Source organism: Pseudopipra pipra, chromosome 11 (assembly GCF_036250125.1).
Source record: "Pseudopipra pipra isolate bDixPip1 chromosome 11, bDixPip1.hap1, whole genome shotgun sequence".
Classification (NCBI taxonomy): Eukaryota; Metazoa; Chordata; class Aves; order Passeriformes; family Pipridae; genus Pseudopipra; species Pseudopipra pipra.
This window is the reverse complement of record NC_087559.1, coordinates 14770786-14789390: the sequence shown is the minus strand read 5'-3', so window position 1 is coordinate 14789390 and position 18605 is coordinate 14770786. Positions and strand designations below refer to the sequence as shown.

General features: G+C 54.2%; 1 protein-coding gene across 2 annotated transcripts in view; it reads right to left on the bottom strand.

Moving 5' to 3' along the window:
* Positions 1-18605, bottom strand: part of TEX264 (testis expressed 264, ER-phagy receptor) — a 39208-nt gene that overhangs the window by 17447 nt on the left and 3156 nt on the right. For both annotated transcript variants that reach the window (XM_064667721.1, XM_064667720.1), the window contains exon 4: positions 13599-13820. In XM_064667721.1, coding sequence (XP_064523791.1) covers positions 13599-13820 — 222 coding nt within the window. The remainder of the gene's footprint in view (positions 1-13598; positions 13821-18605) is intronic.

The following is an 18605-nucleotide window of genomic DNA, read 5'->3' as shown; positions in this document are numbered from 1 at the left end:
GTGCAGCCAACAGTGGAGAAAGATTGCTTGAGCTCCTGCTCAGGGAAATCCAGGTTTGACTTGAGTGACAGGGATCCTGCCCAGGCTCTCTGCTGTAAAACACACAACCACGGGCCACCACTCACCCTCGGTTCACTGCTCTGCCTGCTCCTCCTTCCCTTGCTCCAGGGACAGACATCCCCATGTTTTAAAAGCAAGCCAGAGCCCGGGACAAGCTCCTTTCTGAATGTTTATAAATGAACAAGAGGCATTTCCCCACAGGCTTCTAGGAAAGCTGTCTACAAACCCCCACGTCCAAGAGCCTGCACCTCTCCCCAAAAAGGCGGCAATCCTGCGGGGCAAAGGGCAAAGAGCCAGAAACTCCGGCAAGCCCCAGCGTGGTGACAATTCCTCCAGTGAGCTCGGCTAACGAAGCCCCCAGAGCCTCCAGCCACCGCACGCCAGCGGCGGTGAGGATTCGCCCGAGGAAATCCCCAGCGCGAACAAACAGCGTTGGCGGGCAGAAAGCGAACGGCACAGGGACGGGCAGGCTGCCTGCAATGCGGGAGGGGTGGGAACGCACGAGAGGCTAGGAGGGGGTAAGGGAGGTGAATGAGCGGCACCAGGCAACTTCATCAGGGACCCCGGGACAGCTCCAGGTGTCCTCGAGCCGGGATGTGCCATTTCGGCGGCCGCACGTGCTGACCGACCTTTCCATCCGCGCTGCTCAGAGCTGACATGGGGAGGCGAGGCTGGGTACCTGCCTGTCCTCTGCAGCCCTCACCTCCTCCACCCCGGCCCACCAGGGACCCCAGCACAGGGTCCCAGGGGGCTCATTACCTCGGTCTGGAGAGGAGAGCGCCTGCTGAGCGCGCCGCCGCGGTGTGCTGGGTGTGCGGGGAGGCAATGGCTGTGCCAGCAGGGACACAAACTGAGTGCCTCCAAAGCCAGGCTCTTCTGCCGGCAACAGAGGCAGCAGGGGAGGGGAGCAGCTGCTTCCAGCGACCTTTGCAGTCTGGCGACGGCTCCTCCGCCAGCACTGGATCATCAGTTTGACTGCGCAGATCAATCAGGAGGTGAAATCGAAGCAGTTAGGCAAGGACAGAGCCCAGCCTGACTGTCCTTCCAAAAGCCTGTGGCTTTCTGGGTCCCATATGCTCCCAAAGGTGCAACGAGCTGGTAACACTCCAGGGATGCACCAGATCTTCTCAGCTTTCCAGATCTTCCCCTGCTAGGGAGCCAACTCCCCACCTCCATCACTGCTCTGCTCTCCCAGGCACCCCAAACCATACACAGCCCTGTGTAACATCACTGACGGCAGAACACCAGCCTCCAGAGCTGGCCCAGATCCTCACTAGTGCCCTCTGAGACCTGCAGGACATCCTTCCTCTTCCCAGTGCTGTGATGTCCTTCCTCAAGCTCCAGGTACCTGGAGCATGGGGAGGGCTTTGGGGAAGCATATCTGCACCTCTGTCCCCATCTGCCCTTCCCCAAGCAGATGTGGCTTGTCATGGGCAGGAAAAGTACACTGCCCACTGCAGCCCTGTCCAAGGAAGGGTGCTGGTTCTTGGATAGCAAGAAGGGAGGGATTTGGACACTGGTCCTGAGCCCCATGGAACAGCACAAGGCCAGAGCTGAGCCAATGCTATGGGTCCCAAAGTAGCTCCCACCAGGAGACAGAGCTTTGCAGGGGAACTGGTGGGAGATGCAGCCAAGGGCTTCTTGGGGTGGCAAGAATTGAGCAAGGGAGGGAGAGGTGAACATGGCAGCTACAGGTGCATGTGAGAGAGGAGGAGGAAGATGCACAAACAGGGAGGAGCCGATGGCTCCTCCAGTGTGAGCCCACAGCATCAGGCAGCTCCTGCAGCCACAGCAGCCGCTTCCTCTTTGTTCCTCTCCTGAACCTCAAAAAAGTACCGGAGCAAGTGTTTCTCCGACACTGACCTCTTGATAAGCTTTTGCCAACTCACGCTCTGGTTACTGTATCGCTGGGCAGACGTTACCCCAAGCTGTGAATGTGCACAGCGTGAAAAGCAGAGCAGCTGGCCACAGCAGATGATAGATATCTACCTTCCTGCATGTCAAGGAGCTGCCATCAGCTCCCGGTAGAAATAAAGCCCAGAGGAGTAGATGAGAGTAACTGGCCATCCAGTGCCAGGGTGAAAATGCAGGTATCCACAGCGGGAACAAAGCCGTGGTTTTCCTCCTTCCAGCCTTCCCAGGATGCCTTATAACCACATGGGGTGGGAACAGAGCCCATCAGCAAATGCATGAAGCCAGCAGGCAGCTGCAGACAGGGCAGTTCTGTGACCAACCAATCCTCTTCATTCCCACAGGGCCAGGACATCCCTTTGGGTTTAATCTGAAAGGCAACAGCCCCCAGTGCAGTGCTGGGACTGGGACTCCCAGACCAACCACTCTCCCAGCTGCCTTAGAGTTCTGTCTTTGACCTTCAAGCAGCACTTTTGCCTTAGGATCCATCCTGCAGAGCTGTGCAGGTAAGGGAAATAGACACTGTAGCAGCTTTAAATATACCAGGAGATCTTCTGATTGGTGCTATGTGGAAGGGGAGAAGAGAAGCAGAAGTTTTCAGGGGTCCTGTGATGCAAACGTGTGTCCATCCACAAGTTATCCCTGTCATAAGCAGTCAGAGTCAGGAACGCAGAGCAGTTACTAACTTGCTCTCCCCACTGCACTGTGTTCTGTCACCCCCCTTCATCCCCGCAGTGCTGTTATAATTCCTCGCATTAGCAGAAGATGAAGAGGTAAAACCATCCGTCTGCGGAGCGAGCACCCAGCGGTCATCGTGCAAGCCGCCAAAAAAAAATCACCCCAATTACTCCATAGCACCAGAAAGTCCCAGGCATCCTTCCGCTCCGAGCCTTTGAAATGTAAAGCTGCCCTGTTCGGTGTCATTTAATTTAGAGCTCAGCCTCAGATCAGCAGAGCCTCGCTGAGCTTTAGGAGGAACGCAGCCATGCAAAATGTACATGTGCAAAACCCAGATGTCAGTGGCCTGGAAGACAAGCACACCCCCAGCCCCACCAGTGACTCCATTTTGTGGCCCCAGTGTCTCTCTTTTGCCATCCCAGTGCCAGAGGAGGAAGATCCTGTCCCAAAAGCTGTATCGGGGCTCTGCTCCAAGTCAGCACAGAAACCTCTTTCCAGTTCGTCTCTGGTACCCAGGAGAGGTGACTCCCCCTTGGCATCTCCCTTCTTAGGCAAGTTTGTTCCTCTCCTCTGTGCTGGAGGCACATCCTTTTTTGGACTACAGCCCCAGCCCTTCTACCAGCCCTGGCACAGCAGAGGCACCCTACTAAGGGAGAGCTGATCTCCAGCAATCCCAGCAGAAAACATGAGCCCATGCTCAAGCCAGGCACGAGCCTCCACCTCCTCACACTCATCGCAGCATCGAGGAGCCCAGGAAAGGCAAACATCAGGTGGGCTGGGGACAAAGAAACAGGATGGTGCCTTGGCACAGTTGGAGGCACTGGTCCATCAGGTGCTGATCTGCTCTTGGGGGTTATGGGTACCTTCGGTGTCTTCCCATCACGAGGCACCGCACCAGATCCTGAGAGAAGTCAGCTCAAGGGTGACAGAGGACAAGCACTGACTCATGGCTCAGCCAGGCTCCAGGGAGCTCAGCCCCCTCTGCCCACTGTGGTCTGACAGCAGGGGAATGAAAGGCTTTCCTCACTCCTACATAGTCAGGCAAAGTCAGATGCCCAACACATCTGGGGCCAGATGATTACCCACCCAGCACACTGGCCACAAAGCAATGCCTGCCAGCCCCAGGCATGGGTGGTGGAGTTACAAACTGGCAACATTTCTATTAAAGGCTCTGATTTCCTCTGGTTTGGCTGAAGCACAGGCTGGAATAAGCTGCCACATACTGGAAAAGAAAAGGCACAAAAGGAGTCCTGGAGCTGAGGGTTTACAGCCACTCTCCAGAAATCTGCAAGCCAATAATTAAGCACAGCTCAACCTTCCTCTTTCAAGGAGGACCAGGCTGCAAGCTGCAGGATTTGGCAGCATGATTTTCCACAGCCTGTTGGGACAACCTGACTTCAGCACTGGGTATTTGCTCCTCAAAGCAGGATGGGAGGTACTGCTTGTATGTAGGTGTGCACTGAACCGTTGCACCTCTCTGTACCCTGCACCCACTCCTCAAAAGCTGTGAGTCCCTATGGGTCCAGGCAGAGAGACAACTACCATGCAACAGCACAAACAGTGGAAAAGCACACACTGAGCCCATGAAAGCCTCCCCAGGATGTGAGCACCTCCACACCTGCCACACTCTTAAGGACTGGCAGCTCTGGACACCTCCAGCCTGCTGCCTCTGCCCAGGGCCACCAGCATGCAGTGGCATCAACTCAAACAGCACCCACAGGGCAGCAGCTGCTGCAGGCAGGCAGAGATGACAGGGGGTTCTGTGTGTGTATATTTATCTCCCTGTCAAAAAGAGACCCCCGAGGGACTTCCAGTGTGACCCTCTGCTTTGGAGCAAACAGCTGGGCTCGGCTGCCCCTCTGGTGCTCCAGCTGCCGGTGCAGCCCCAGAGCCTGTGCCTTGCCTATGGCACATAAGCTCCCAGCAGGAGAAGGAGCAAGAACCGATTTTTTTCTTTCATCCCTGTGATCCAATCACTACCCAACCCCGCAACTCATCCATCCATATTTTGACTCTGTGCAGAAGAGAAATGTTTTCATTCTCCTGAGCTCCCTGAAGCGGGGCCTTTCCTATCCTTTTATACTTAACTAGAAAGGAAAAAGTGCAAGTTAGTCATAGCACAATGGTCCCTTTTCTAGAGGTAAAAATGCCACTGCTTTCAAATGTATTATCTGCCTGCTCCACAGGTTTCAAAGTGGGAGCTTCACAGCCAGGGAAACTGGGCCAACAGCGTTTGTTGGAAAAGAGCAATATTTCTAAGAAGGTGATTCACATTTCATCCGGTTCATTCTGCGGCTTCTCAAGCCTGGCACAGCTGGCAAGGTCTGGCTCAGAGGGCTATGGGGAAGAACCTGTCCAGACAAAACTCATTAGAAAGCAGCTAAAATAATTGCAGTGAGGCAGATCAATCTCATCCTTGAATTAATTGACTAGCTGTCAAGAAGGGAAGACCCCAAGGTTTGGGACACTGTTGCTGCTGGAAAGAGCAAGACACATCTCTAATGCCTGACAAAGAAAACCTTTTGAGCTGACTGTATCCTCTGGGATTCTCTATAAATACATCTGGGGAAAGCATACGTGCAGATTGAGTCGATAAAGAGATCTGACAGAAAAGCACTGTAGTATTTTACTGTCCCTCCTTGCCCAAGGCAAACCATTTCAGTTCTTTCTCTCCCTTGGACAGCTGGATGAAATATCCATGGCTTCCTCCATGATCATTAATCCTCACTGCAAAGGAGAGAGGAGAGAACATCTTTGTCTCTGAGCAGATTCACCTCTGTGATAATTTTGCAAGGTTGGGTAAGTCATTGTGAGGCTGCTCTCCCAGCTTTCCAAAGCAGCAGCTGGGAGAGTGAGGTGGCTTCCTGCTATCTCCTGGGATGAAAATGCCCCCCAGCAGGACCACTAAATGACAGCCAGCACTGGGCCAGGCTTTTGGCTGTCAGGTCATCAGAGATGCCCACACAGTTTGGCATGCATGGGAAGGCAGGTGCTTGAAATTTGTTCTTCTTCCAGGAGCTGCCTTTGGAAATGCTCCTGGAAAAGGAGCCAGGATGGTAATAGGACTGAACTGCTGGGCATCACAGGAAACCATCCAGGGTGGCAGAGACCTGGGGCTGAGCTGTCAGCTGGAATGACCTCCCCAGGGTTGTGGTGGTGTCCTCATCACTAGAGGCTTTCAAGATGCAACTGGATGCTAGACAAGCTCCTCCATGCTCCCTTTCCCATGAGAGGTTGGACCAGACTCTTTTTCCAGGTATCTTACAACCCAGTCTGTTCCCATTTTGTGAGTAATTGGAACTGGGGAGGCCACAGTGGCCAGGAGCCTGCATCACACACCAGCTGCTTCCCCGGGATCAGGACTCCCCTGCCTGCTGCTGGAACAGACTCTTGCATGCAGTCAACAAAAATCTAGGGAAAAAAATGGGTGATTTCACATGACACTAGCTGCAGAGGCAGGAAAGGAGCCTTTGTAACTACCAAAACTTAAAGCTGGTCAGAAAACCTTTTCTGGTCAAAGCAGTGATGCTGTCAGAGCTGCAGTTTTACACCTGCCCCCCGTGCAGCAGAACAGCAGAGCCGAAACAGACGCTGCACACTTGTGCTTGCAAGAAGAAAGGTGCTTGCAGGCACAAGGCAGCGGAGAAGCAGGAATGGCACTGGCAGAGGTTGGGAAACCAGCACACATCGGCTGGCACTCACTGGTGTGCCTGGCACAGCTCGGCCATGCCAGCGCTGAATATGAAGCACGGTCAGTGTTAATTCACCGCCCACCTGCAAGGACCAGGGAGAAGCTGACAGCAGATGAGTAGTGGCCTGGGGCTGCCAGATTCCTATGGGGAAATGGGGAACAGGGGATGCCTGCTGCGAGTGGCAGGAGACGTGACGCAGAGCCCCGGATCCCCATATGTTCCATTAGCCGCGCAGGAGGAGCACGTTCCCCTGCAGACTCAGGTTAAACGGACCTGCTCCGCTGCACGAGCCGACTCCGAGCACGGCCCAAAGGTCCCTGCGGCACTAAACGACATTGCCCACCAAAACTCCCTTCCCCACCTGGCTCAGCTCCCAGTTCAACCTCGTGGGCATCCTGCCCTCCCCTGCCCGCTCCATGCTGAAGGCGAGGTCACAGGACTGAAACATCCTTGGATGGTTTCGTCGCTAAAAATATTTAATAAATAAAAGTCGCTGCGAACGCGCAAACTGATGTGATGTGACATGCAGCTGGGGGTTGCCAACCAGGAGCGAGCAGCCTTGCTGGAGAGAGGGCCCACTGAAAACCAGCTGTCAGTGCAGGTCAGCGAGAGATGAACGTGCCCGCAAAGGCACAGACACCTCAGGGTCCCTCTCCTCTTCCTGTTGCTGCATGTCACCTTTCGGACAGGCTCGAGCTGGAGCATCACGGTGCCCACCCCTCGCCTGCTCCTCCCACTCAGCCCAAGATCCAGAGCTTCAGTGGCTCCTGGCAGAGAGCACATACCAAAGGTGTTCTCCATCCAGTCACTCCAGTGCTCATCCTCAACACCAGCCAGGCTGGTGGGCAATCAGGAATGGTCCATGTGCAGTGCACGAGCCACGTGCGACCAGACCTATAGCCTGGCTTGAAACCCATTCAAGGGCTCCAAAAACACTTTTCCTGGAGTCTGTATCCTTAGTCCAAATGCCTGCCAGCCCAGGGCCCAGCAGCCTGTCACACTGTCAGCTCTGGTCTCGTCCCTGCCATCAATATGAGTTAGACACGTCAAATCCTCTATGACTCTCTAGGACTTCTTTCCCCCGTTATTATTTGGTGTGCAAGGATCACTTACCAGCAGCATCATGTAACCTCCTGTCTTCCTGGGAACTCTACAAACCTATTTCCAAGTGCACATGGGCTTAAACTGATGGTCAACCCACTCAACCAGGCAGCTGAGGCACCACCTGTTCCCCCCAGCATCCTCTTTCAGCAAACCAATCCCCACAGTCATTTTGGAGCATGGGAAAAGGGCACGAGGCGGATGGAGAGCTCCATCTCCCAGAAAGCCACAGGTGTATTCTGCAGTGTGATCCATTGATACAAGGAGGGAGAAGGTCATCCAGATGAGTCCTTCCAGTCCACATGATGAGGCATTGAGGGCAGCATAGTCCCAAGCTGGTGGTTCTAAGTTCTGGATAAAGATACCCTGCTCCTCCTCCTGCCTGGATAGACAGGTATGAGACTCTGAGTGGCCTTGGCTCAGTAAGGGCTCCACCTTGGGCAGTGGTCTTCAGCCCACAGTCCCCAGAGCTTGCAGGAGACCAAAGGAGTTCATGAGGACAAATGAAGCTGTGACTGAAGAACAGCACCAGCAGAGAGGGCTGGGCATCTGTAGTGCTTCCTAGACCTCTGGAGGAAAATTCAGGCAGGAATTGATCATCTGAAGCTACCACTGTGATCAGCTCTCACGCACGTGCAGACTGCAGTCTGGACTGCTCTCATACGACAAGCTGACATTTAAAAATGCTTCATGCACAGAGCCCAAAATAAATAAACTAAATCATCCAGGAGAAAGAATTTAAGTGGAAAAACATCCAAATAATTGAGCCCTGTTTGCAAATGTTTTACCAGCTCCCAACCCCCCAACCCCAGCCTCCTGACACAGCCAAGCAAAAAGATTGCTTCACTGTTTCGCCCTTAAAACACAAACCTGGAATGGGAACGCAGCTCCACAGACCTTCATTTGTAACAGCTGGGAGAAAAGGATTTTCCACACATTTGAGCAAAGCCAGCAGCCTCAGCAGTGTGGTCAGGGAAGCAGGAAGGGAAAGACGAGGTGCAGCCATATTACAAGGGCACTGGGCACCAAGGCTCAGTTGGACTATGGACCATGGGCAGGCTCCCAGTCCCCCACAGACAGAAAGGCATCCACGTTACAGAGCTGTTTGGGGCACTGGGTAGAGGAGGAGAGTCTCAAGGATGGCACAGATCCCAGACATGTCAGCAGGGGAAACCACAGCAGCACCAGAGAGAAGGGAGGAGTGTTCATGGAGTATTTCTGTACCGAATTTAGGACAAAGCCAGACGACATGGGCAGAGGATGCCAGTGAAATGTTTGCTCTTCCATGGGAAGATATAAAACACAGCTCACAGGCCCAGATAACACACATTTCAACATGCTGAACTCCCCACTAACAAGCTGTCCACATGTCAAAGGGTGATTTCTGGCCAGCTGGAGATGCTGGAAAGTCCCATGAGAGACAGCAGCCTGTACCTGCCAACATTCAGTGGGTAAATAGCTGACTCTGGCAAGCACAGGCTGGTCAGGAAAAGACTGAGCCAAGGCAAAATAAATGGATGGCTGCAACTGGACCAGATCACTAGGAAGCACAGGAGACCAGCATAATTAATGCCAACCAACACACGTTTACAGCTGTCAGATCCTGTTGGCAAACATGATTTATTTTTGTGGGGAAGGCAGGCTTGACCGATAAACAAATCAGCACCCATGCCACTCAATCAGGCTCCGAGAAGATGCAGGACTTGGCATCATTTCCCATTTTTAATTGAGAAACTACAACTCCATCAAAGGACAGAGGCATGCACTTGAAGATGCTATTAGTTGGCTCAGAACAAATCCATGACTAGCGGGGGCTTTGGCAGGGGACAAGATCTCCACCAGAGATCTGTGTGTCACAGCAATAAGACCAAAGCTAAAATAAAGGATCCATTTGTGCTGCTGACAAGTCAGAGAACTTTATAAGCTGAAAGCAGGTACAAAAAAAATGTCCAAAAAAGAACCCAGGAATTAAGAGCAGAAAATATGGAAAACATTGGAAAATATGGCAGTGGAGGACTTTACAAGCTCTGTATATTTAGTTCAGCAAAGAGAGAGGCGAGAGGTGACTGCATCCTAAACTGCCGTAGCTGACAAGTGGAACAAAGCTTGCTCCAAGCTACTGGTCAAAGGAATAACACGTTTCCCTGGCTGTGAACAGGAGCAAGCCATGTCTCTCTAGTACCTTGTGGAGCACCCTGTTCCCTCTGCAGGGAGCCAAGGTGTGGAGGAACATGGCAGCCTGTGTCAGGCAGGAGCCAACCTGAGAGCCTCCCAAATCCTCCCTGGCATCACAGAGCCCGTACCAGCCACTGCTGCCCGAGATGTGCACTGCAAAAGAGCGATTCACAACCCATAGAAGTGTGGAAGGTGTGAATACAGAGCCCAGGGGAAGAAAAAAAGCTGAAGTTTTGCTGAAGTTGGAGTATACCCTTACAAGACCATCTAAAGAGGTTAAACTACAGTTTTCCAAGTTAGGCAGAGCCTAAGGCCAGTCAGATGGTGCTCTGCTTCTTAGGAGGGTGCAAAGCAGTCAGGATGATACTGGCACCCCTCCACCTCCACATCCTCCTTGGCTGAAGAAAGCACAAAACTGACTCTAAAACCCACAGAAAGAGGCCAGCTTGAGCCAGGCTCTTGTAGGGCTGCAGCAGGAGACACCTCAGCCCTGCCTTAGCCACCTCTCTGGCTGCCACAGGAATCCAGGGGCTGGGAGGTCCAAGCCCACCTGCCTGGCAGTGCCTGCTGGATGCCAGCACGGAGCAGAGAGATGGAGGTACACACAGCCCACCACGGAGAGCTCATTATACCCAAACCAGAATAAACACTCTTTGAAATGGCAGGAGGCTACAGGACTCCTTGAAATGGCAGGACAGCTTCCAGAGCTGTCAGAAAGGGTTCCCACCAGGGAAGAGCTTTGCTGGAGCTCTTCCTTGCTCAGGAGTCGACACTGCCAGGTCTGACAGGCAGCTGTGTCAAGGTGCAGGAGTGTAACCCCCCAGGAAAGCAGGGCATACCTACTTGGAGACAGGGAGAGGCATCAGCAGGAGTTATTACGGAAGAAATTCTTTCAAAGGACACTAAATATGTCTGTGCCTTAAATAACCCACACTCAGAGTAACAAGCCAGCGGGCTCTCCTGGGCCTCTCCAAAGGCGATTCTAGCCAGCAAGTTGCTGCCAACGTGCCATCTCAAGGGAAGGATGTCCTCTTACCTGCCAGGGATGGCTACAGCCATTTCCCCACAGATCCTGACAGCTGTGCCTGCATATGGAAATGCCAGCTCCGGAGCCCCACAAGAGCTAGGGGAGAGGGTGGGGGGGGGCAAGGATGGACAGTACATCCTGCTCCATGCCAGCTCATCTCCCCTCCATCCCTAATGAAAGGAGACTCTGTCATCCTATGTCTTGTTTTTAATTATTGTTATAAATTTTATTTTTAATTTTTCCTATCCCTCTGAAGCAGCAGCAGACTGGGAAACACAAAGCCCAGCCTGCTGAAAGCCGGCACCACTGCACCCTCACTGCTCAGGAAACACAAGCATTCCCAGTAACTTCCGCTCAGCACCAGTGAGTTCAGAGAGAGCCACATTCCTCCTCCTTGTCCACCAGCCTTTGGGACTAGATGTCCCCAAGTTAACCTCAGGGGATGCCGTGGGAATGCCGTTGGAGAGCCAGCTGTGGTGGGGCTTCCTCCAGCTCTGGCCCCAGACTTCCTACCACCTATCACTGTCCTGTTCCCTCAGCTGGACCCCAAACCCTCAGCTCCTTTGCCCCACACATCTCCCCTCCAGTCCCCTTCTCCTCTCGTTCCTCTTCCCTATTTTTCAGCATCTCCAAAGGTTTCTCCACCCTCACTCCTCACATTCCACCCCTCTCCCTGCCTCCTCCAGTTCCTTCTCCATCGCCTGCTCTCTCACACCTCCTTTCTATGACTAGGCAGCCATGTCATCCTCCCTCCACTTCAGCTAATTCCCTCTCTCTTAACAGGAGCCAGTGTTTCATCTCTGCCACTGAGTCCCCTTTCGTGCCTCCTGGCTTTTGCCATCCCACCCCCTTTCTCCCTGTGGCTGCTGGGATGGAAGGACAGCGGAGGGACCCGCACTCGGCAGGCCTGACCCCCGGCTCTCATTAGCAGCGCCCTTCTCAAAGCAGGCACAGCATGAAATAAATAAATAAAACAAATCTCTGTCTCGCTGTCTCGGGTTGCTTAAGGGAGCTGGGCTCTGGGGGTGGGATGAAGGATGCTATTTGGAGAAGCTGTCTCCATGGTAACCCCCATTCCCACCACCAAGCGGGCACAGGTCACCTGTTTCCACTAAAGTTTCCCCCTTCCCTCCCCATCCCTCCACCCTGGGAAGTGCCAGCACAGCCCCAGGGGTGCAGGCAGTCCAGCCCGAGGGAGAAGCAGCAGCGATGCAGGAGAAGTTGCAGGGATGCTCCTGGCATGGGTGCAAACAGCCTCCAAAGTCCTCCATGCCTTGACTTCACACTGGAGAAAGGCAGGGCATCCCCACGGTGCAGCCCACTGCCCCCTGCTCCACCCGGCAAGGCAACTCCATTGTCCCCCTGCCTGTGTCCCCACAGTCAGTGCCAGATAGGCAGGGAGGCCGTCCTCTGCTGCAGGACATCTGGACAGACACAAGCACACACCCTGACTCACGTGCTGCTGGGACTGGGGCAGAGATCAAAATGCATCCCCTCCCTCTGCACACGGCCGTGGGTGCTGTGTTTCCGTAGGATTCCAGTTATTTTAACTCAAATTCGGCCGCTCCCATTAAACGCTGCCAGGTGCTCCCAGAACAACCCGTGGTTCCCTTTTTAGCTCTTAACAATTCCATCCCTCACGCGACAGATGCGCTGCCAGGACCTTTCCCCAGGAAAGGCAGCGTCAGCCCGGCGTCGCCGAGCACTCCCGCAGCCAACCTGATGCTCCCACCCCCGCCAGCCCCCTCCGTGCCCGCCCGCGCATCCGCAGGGCTGGCAGCAGTGCCCGACACCCCCCGCAGCAAAACAGCCGGCACAGCTCCAGGGAGAGACACAGAAGATGGGAATGGGGAACTGGTTCTGCTCTCCTCCACCAGCTCCCCAGCACAGGGGGCATGAGGTGGTGGTCTCACCTACTCGTCTTCTGCCGGTACCAGCAGGCAGCTGCCCACGGCCGGGGCGGACAAGAGGGTCGGCAAAGAGCCCCCGGATGAAGTTCCAGGGTTGGCACCCAGGCAGCCATCCTGCAGCACAGCGCAGGCTGGAGGGATTCACACGGTTCCCCCACAAGGCTGGGAGTTTCGCCAGGAAAAGCAAGTTTATAAATAGTGTGTTTCAACACGAACAAACGAAAGCGTCAGAACTCGACAGTCAGATAAGCCAAGGGCTGAGTGCCGGCCCCTCCACAGCATCCTCCCACACCAGGTAGGGCAGTCCCTTCTCTCCATCACCCAGCTGGCCAGGACCTTCCTTGCTCTCTGGAAAGCCTGGATCTGGAGGTGTCTGTGTCAGATGTGCTGCTTGGGAACACCCTTGCCACAGCTGGTCTGGCAGACAGAACATGGCAGCAGAGTTGGCTTCAAAAAGACCAGAAGCAGTGGGGATGGCCACGTGCTCCACTCAGGGGCAAGGGCAAGCACAGCTCACAGCAGCCAGCTGCCCAGCCAGGGCCAAGGGCCACAAATTTCAACGTATTGCTTGAAACAAAATTTTCATAAGCCCACAGGCCAGAAAGTTTCTAACTTCTCCTCCTGTCCCTGCAGAAGACAGCTGCCCCACTGGTGAGGCTGGCACTCAAAACAGAAGTTCCATGGCACAAAGCATTACACCGAAGGGCACATACCTGCCAGATCCTAAAAGCAAGAAAGAGACTCAAGGGGAAAATCAGCTTTTATCTCTGCCTTAAGGAGAAAAGCAGCAAGTCATTAGACGAGAACTTGCTTGTCGTAAACACAAAACAGCAGAAAAGACACCCCTGCATCTACAGAGCGAATGGAAGGACATCCCTACTGGGGAACTACCTGCCAGATTGGAAAAGGAGGAGATCTTGATGGTAGTGCCCAAGGGAAGACATTAAGAGATGACACGTCAGAGCAGCCCCATCAGCTGTCAGGAAGAGAAGCCTCTGACAGCCCACCAAACACATGAACGCTCCTCACGCCACACTCGCTTACCTTGATGTAAGTGTCAAGGGCTGGGTGGACACGGTTCACTGCTAGATGGATGGACAACGGTGTGGTGAACGGGAAGGTCGCCATGACCACGTGGCTGGGAGCAGGGAAGGTGAAGATCTTAAAGCCGTACTTCTGGAACCGTTTGATCTGCTCTTCCGACGGCTTCGCGTCTCCCTCGCTCAGGATTCGGCCTATGGCAAAGCGGCACTTCTCTGGAGACACCTGATGGAAGGGGAAAGACAGACAGGGTCAGGAGAGGCTTAATCTGGCCAAAACCTCAACCTGCTGAGCATGGAGAAAGGAGACCACCATGAACCAGGGTAAATGCAGTGGCCCAGCACGATCTGGCACACCAAAGCAGGTGTCTGCTCCCAACCAAGGCTGAGCCAGGCCTAAATCATCTACATTCCTCCCAGCCTAAGTGCACAGCCCAGTGGGGAAGGTGCTGCATCCCTGCTTGGAGGGCAGAGGGACTCGCAGCAGAGAAGAACTAAACCCCACCGAGCTGCTCACCCAAACCTGCCACAAGCAACAGCCACTGCAGGAAGTGTCTGTCCCGACTCCCCATCAGAGACCCGACTGTCAAGACGTGCTCATCACCATCACCATCTGCAGGACACCCTGAAACTCAGGGAGGGGCTGAGAGATGTGACCACAACTTGCCCAGCTTGCCTCCACTCCACCCCCAAGGAGGTCACTGTACAGCCACCTGGACATGCCACCAACCAGCACAGGCCACTGGCACTAAGCTGGAGAGAAATCCAGAGGCTGCTGGGTCCCTCCTAAGCAAGCACACTCAGTATGGCACTGTTAGAGGTGGGGAAACTGAGGCAGGTAAGACTTGCAGGCAGCCACCAAGCTGTTCATAGTAACACAAACAGAAACACATTCACTTCTGTCCTGGATCCCAACATCATGCTGAACCTAAAGCATGTTCTCTTTCCAAATTTGGGAATTCCTCCCAGTAAGACACTGGGTGCAGGGTTCCCAGTCCAGAAATAGGGGTGCTCAAGACTCTGCTCCCAACACAGTGATGGCCCAAAGGACTTGGGCAATCTCTACACCAAAGCTGACCCAGGCCACAGCTTTCATTTCTGGTTTTTAACAGAATCCCACCACTCGAGTTCAAGCTGACCCATGGCACTGGGCAGGAACATGGGCAGGAGAACCCAACCACTTCCCCTGATACCACCTAAGGGCACAAAGGTGTCACAAAGCTCTTGCAGGGACAACGTGAAGCAGAGACAGGATGCACACAAGGCCAGTGTGTTACCGCTTCCCATCCCCACACACTCCCACAAGGGGAACTCTGCTCTGTGCTTCCCAATCTCATCCCTAACTTTGCTGTGCTCACCAACAGGGAGCTAAAGCTCCTGCAGTGTAACTACTCTCCCCTGCTTTTCCCTTAAACACCTTTTGATGTCCCACGGCAGGACCATCCCGGAGGGGGAACACAAGCAGATGTAAGTGGAAGGAAGAAAGCAGCCTGGGGAGCAGCATCCATGAGGCTGAGGACGCGCCTCACGGCTCGCTCTTGCCCTCCTGCGCTGCAAGAGGGAGCTGCAGACACGGCTGTGCCCAGCATCCATCCACGCTCCGAGCAGGGAAAGAGAAGCAGATCCACCCCGAAGACAGCAAGAGTCAGCAGTAAAAGGCATCCATGGGGGAAAGGCCCAGATGAATCAAGGAGATAAGGGAAATCTCGGTAAAATTTCTTCAAATATGCAATCTCCATTTATGTCCTGAGCAAAGACAGTTCAATCCCAGGCCCAGAGCAACTGTCATGACTGGAGCTGATGGTGCAGGCAGCACCACTGGGACCAGGTACATTTGCTTCCTCCTTTCTTCTTTTACCTTTCTTTTTCATACTGTGCAGCCCCACAGGCACTTTCCCAAGGGCAGCAGCAAGGCAGATTTGCCTTCTCCCCTGCCTGGCAAAGCCCATCTCAAGGGAAGGAAGAAATATTCCACTTAAAACCAGCCTTTCCCTAACAAATCCTTCCAGTAGGCAGGTGCTGATCAAAGCCTTTGTTCCCCCAAGCATCCTGATACAGTTCTGGAAATGATTAGTTAACCTATCTGGCAGCTTTGCCGATGGGAGCAAAACCCATTCCTGCATTCAGAGAGCATTTTGGCCTCATCCCTCCAACACGTGGGCACAGGCTGGTCGCTGAGCACGTGGACTGCAGGCAAAAGGCCCTGGCACGTGCCTACAGCTCTATGTGAGCAGGGGCTTGGCTGAAGCTGAGCACAAACCTGCCCGCCACATCAGTCCTTGCTGAGGAGTTATTTCTGTTCCTGCCAGAGGTGGGAGAAGGAGGGAAAAGGAGGGAGAAGTCCTCTGGGCTGCTAAATATTAAATAAAAAGGAAAAAGGGAAAAAAAAAAGAGTCCAAATTAATATTAATCTTGTCCATTAAAACACATAAAACGTTGCTGGCAGCGGTTCGGCAGCACTCAGGCAGCATCCTTGTGTGAATGTTGGAGAGCCAGGAGTCAGCAGGGAGCCCCAGGGATGCTGGTGGCAGTGGCTGCCCTGAGACCTGGCATGACCCTGAGGCAGCCCACACATTCCAGGTCATGGGCTGCCCCCAGCCCCACTCCCAGCCGAGAGCCAGCAGGTGGACCCTGCTCTCCAGCTCTGGCATTCCCATCCTCTCTCTTGGGCAGAGCTTCCTTCGACCATGAGTCCACCAGCACAGCACTTGCCACATGTCACCTGCTGGTCACCGACCCCTTCCTGCCACTGTGCTGGGGGCACCAAAACCCCCAGGAGCCAAAAGCTGGGCTGGGGGCGGCTGTCTGGGCAGGGCCCGTGGGCGCTCAGCCAGGGACGCCACAGGACACAGCCAGCACATTCTGCTGCCTGATGACAAAAGGCCTATTTTTGGAGACAAGTCAACATCCGTGGCAGGTCGCCAGCTCTGGGCGGGCCAGCCCTGCCACAGGGTGCTCCACTGAGGTCAGGAGAGCACTGAGAATGAGGAGGAAGAGGAGGAGGTCATATCTTCCTTCCAGGGGAAAGGCAGTCTGGGTGACTGATCCCACCCTGCTGGACCTCCAAGAAATAAGAAGCCAGTAGAGCACACCATCTCCCATGCCACCATGACTCAGTGGATACGTGCACCTGAGCCAGCACATCAGGTATGAGCACTGCAGTCTCCAGCCAAGTGACCCACCCAAAACTGGCCCTTTCTTCACCTGCCCAGAGGGAAGACGGCCATCTGCCCAAAGACATCCTCACTCCCAGCACCCTGCCTGGCCTGACCTGCCTGTTGGTGAGACATGAATCTCTGTGGGAATCAATTCAGGAGCCACAGATCAGCCCGTGGAAGGTCTCACCAGCACCAGAGGTGCTCCAGCACACCCAGGTGTGACACTGTGCTCAGGGATGGCAGGTGAGAGGAGGCTCCTGTCCCCAAGCAGAGCCACAGGCACTGCAGTTTCACTCTGCATGTCCCCTGTGTCCCAGCCACTACAGTGGCTACAGAGGTAGGAGGTTCAGGCCCACGTCACCTGCCCAATGTCATGAGCAAAGGCAGCCCATCCAGAGAAGGGCAAGGTCCGTGGGGCTGCCTGCCAAGCCTTGGAGGGCAGGTTAAGCTCCTGCCACAAAGAGAAACAGCTGCTTTCAAAACCCTGGATGGCCATATGAGACAAGTTCAGCAACTCCACTGCCTGCTCCAACCACAAGGATGAGGGCAGAGATGCAACAGATGCAGGAAGAGGGGAAAAAAGACAGGACCAGAAAGGGAAGGCAGCTTGATCCTGCATGGACAGCCCAAATTTTCATGGTCAGGTAGGAGTTGCTCCTTCCCAGTCTCACCTGGTGCTACCAGGGAGAGCATTCCCTGTGCCAGTCAGGGCAAGCATTACCACAAATACCCTTATCCCTATCTGTGGGCCTCAGCAGTACAGGCTTTCACTAGCCCAGGCTTTGGCAAACAAAGAAGTAAGGCACAATGCCTTTGCCACAATGCCAGCAGAAGGTCTGCACAGCAACCACAGGCATGTCCACATCAGGTCCCTGGAGCAGGACAGCACCAGGAATGGACACTGAGCCCTTCCAACAGCACTGACTGCCCTGCTCCATCCCCAGAGACCATGAGGAACAAACAGCAGCACCAGGATTCTCAGCTCCAGGTAAGGACCTCACTCAAGGACAAGGACACAAAGTAGAGGTGGTGAAATGGCCACTCTGACCATGTGGGCCCTCACATACCAGTCACTCCCCAGAGCTCTCACTCCAGCCATGACACTTCTTTCAGAGAAAACGGTCTAAGCACGCCAAGTCAAACCGTGCCTCGGCCCAGCTCATCCCTAGGGGAGGAGTCTTCTTTGTCATCATCCTTCCCAGGCCAGGAAGAGGCATCATAGTGTCCTCTCTGCCTCCCATGATCCAGGCAGGCAAAGATAAGTCAGCGCGCCACAGGATACAAAGACACAAGGTGGCTGAGCACACCAGGCTCCACTGAGCACAGCCAAGCTCAGGCTTTCTCACCTCCAATATCTTCCTGTCACAGTTCTCTCAGCACTACATTTTCATGGACAAGTTCCCTCAAAGCAGGTCCAACCCTTGGGAGCACCATCTTGCAAGCCATGAAACAGGGTTCCTAAAACAGGGCCAGCCACTCTCAGAGCAAAGTGCTGGGTGAGAGCTATCAGCCCAAGCACTGTGCCCTGTGCCAGACCCAACACACGTGCCCAAGCACACATGCACAGCTGCTGGCCACTGTTATCCCTCCTCCCCATGGATTCCTCCACGGTCACGCTAGCTACTGCAGAATTACTGGGGAGCCAGGCTGTCTGCCCCAGACAAATGCCCACATGCCATAATTTGGAGACCCCAGTGTCACCCATCCTCACCCCCCGGCGAGTTCTGATGCACTTCTGTTTGTTCCTTGTCTTGGATTGTTCCCATCAGAGTACTTGGCTCTGGCTGACAGCAGAGCTGTCAGGCAGCACGCTTTCTGCTCACCTCTCAGCCTGGAGAGAATCATGGAGCAAC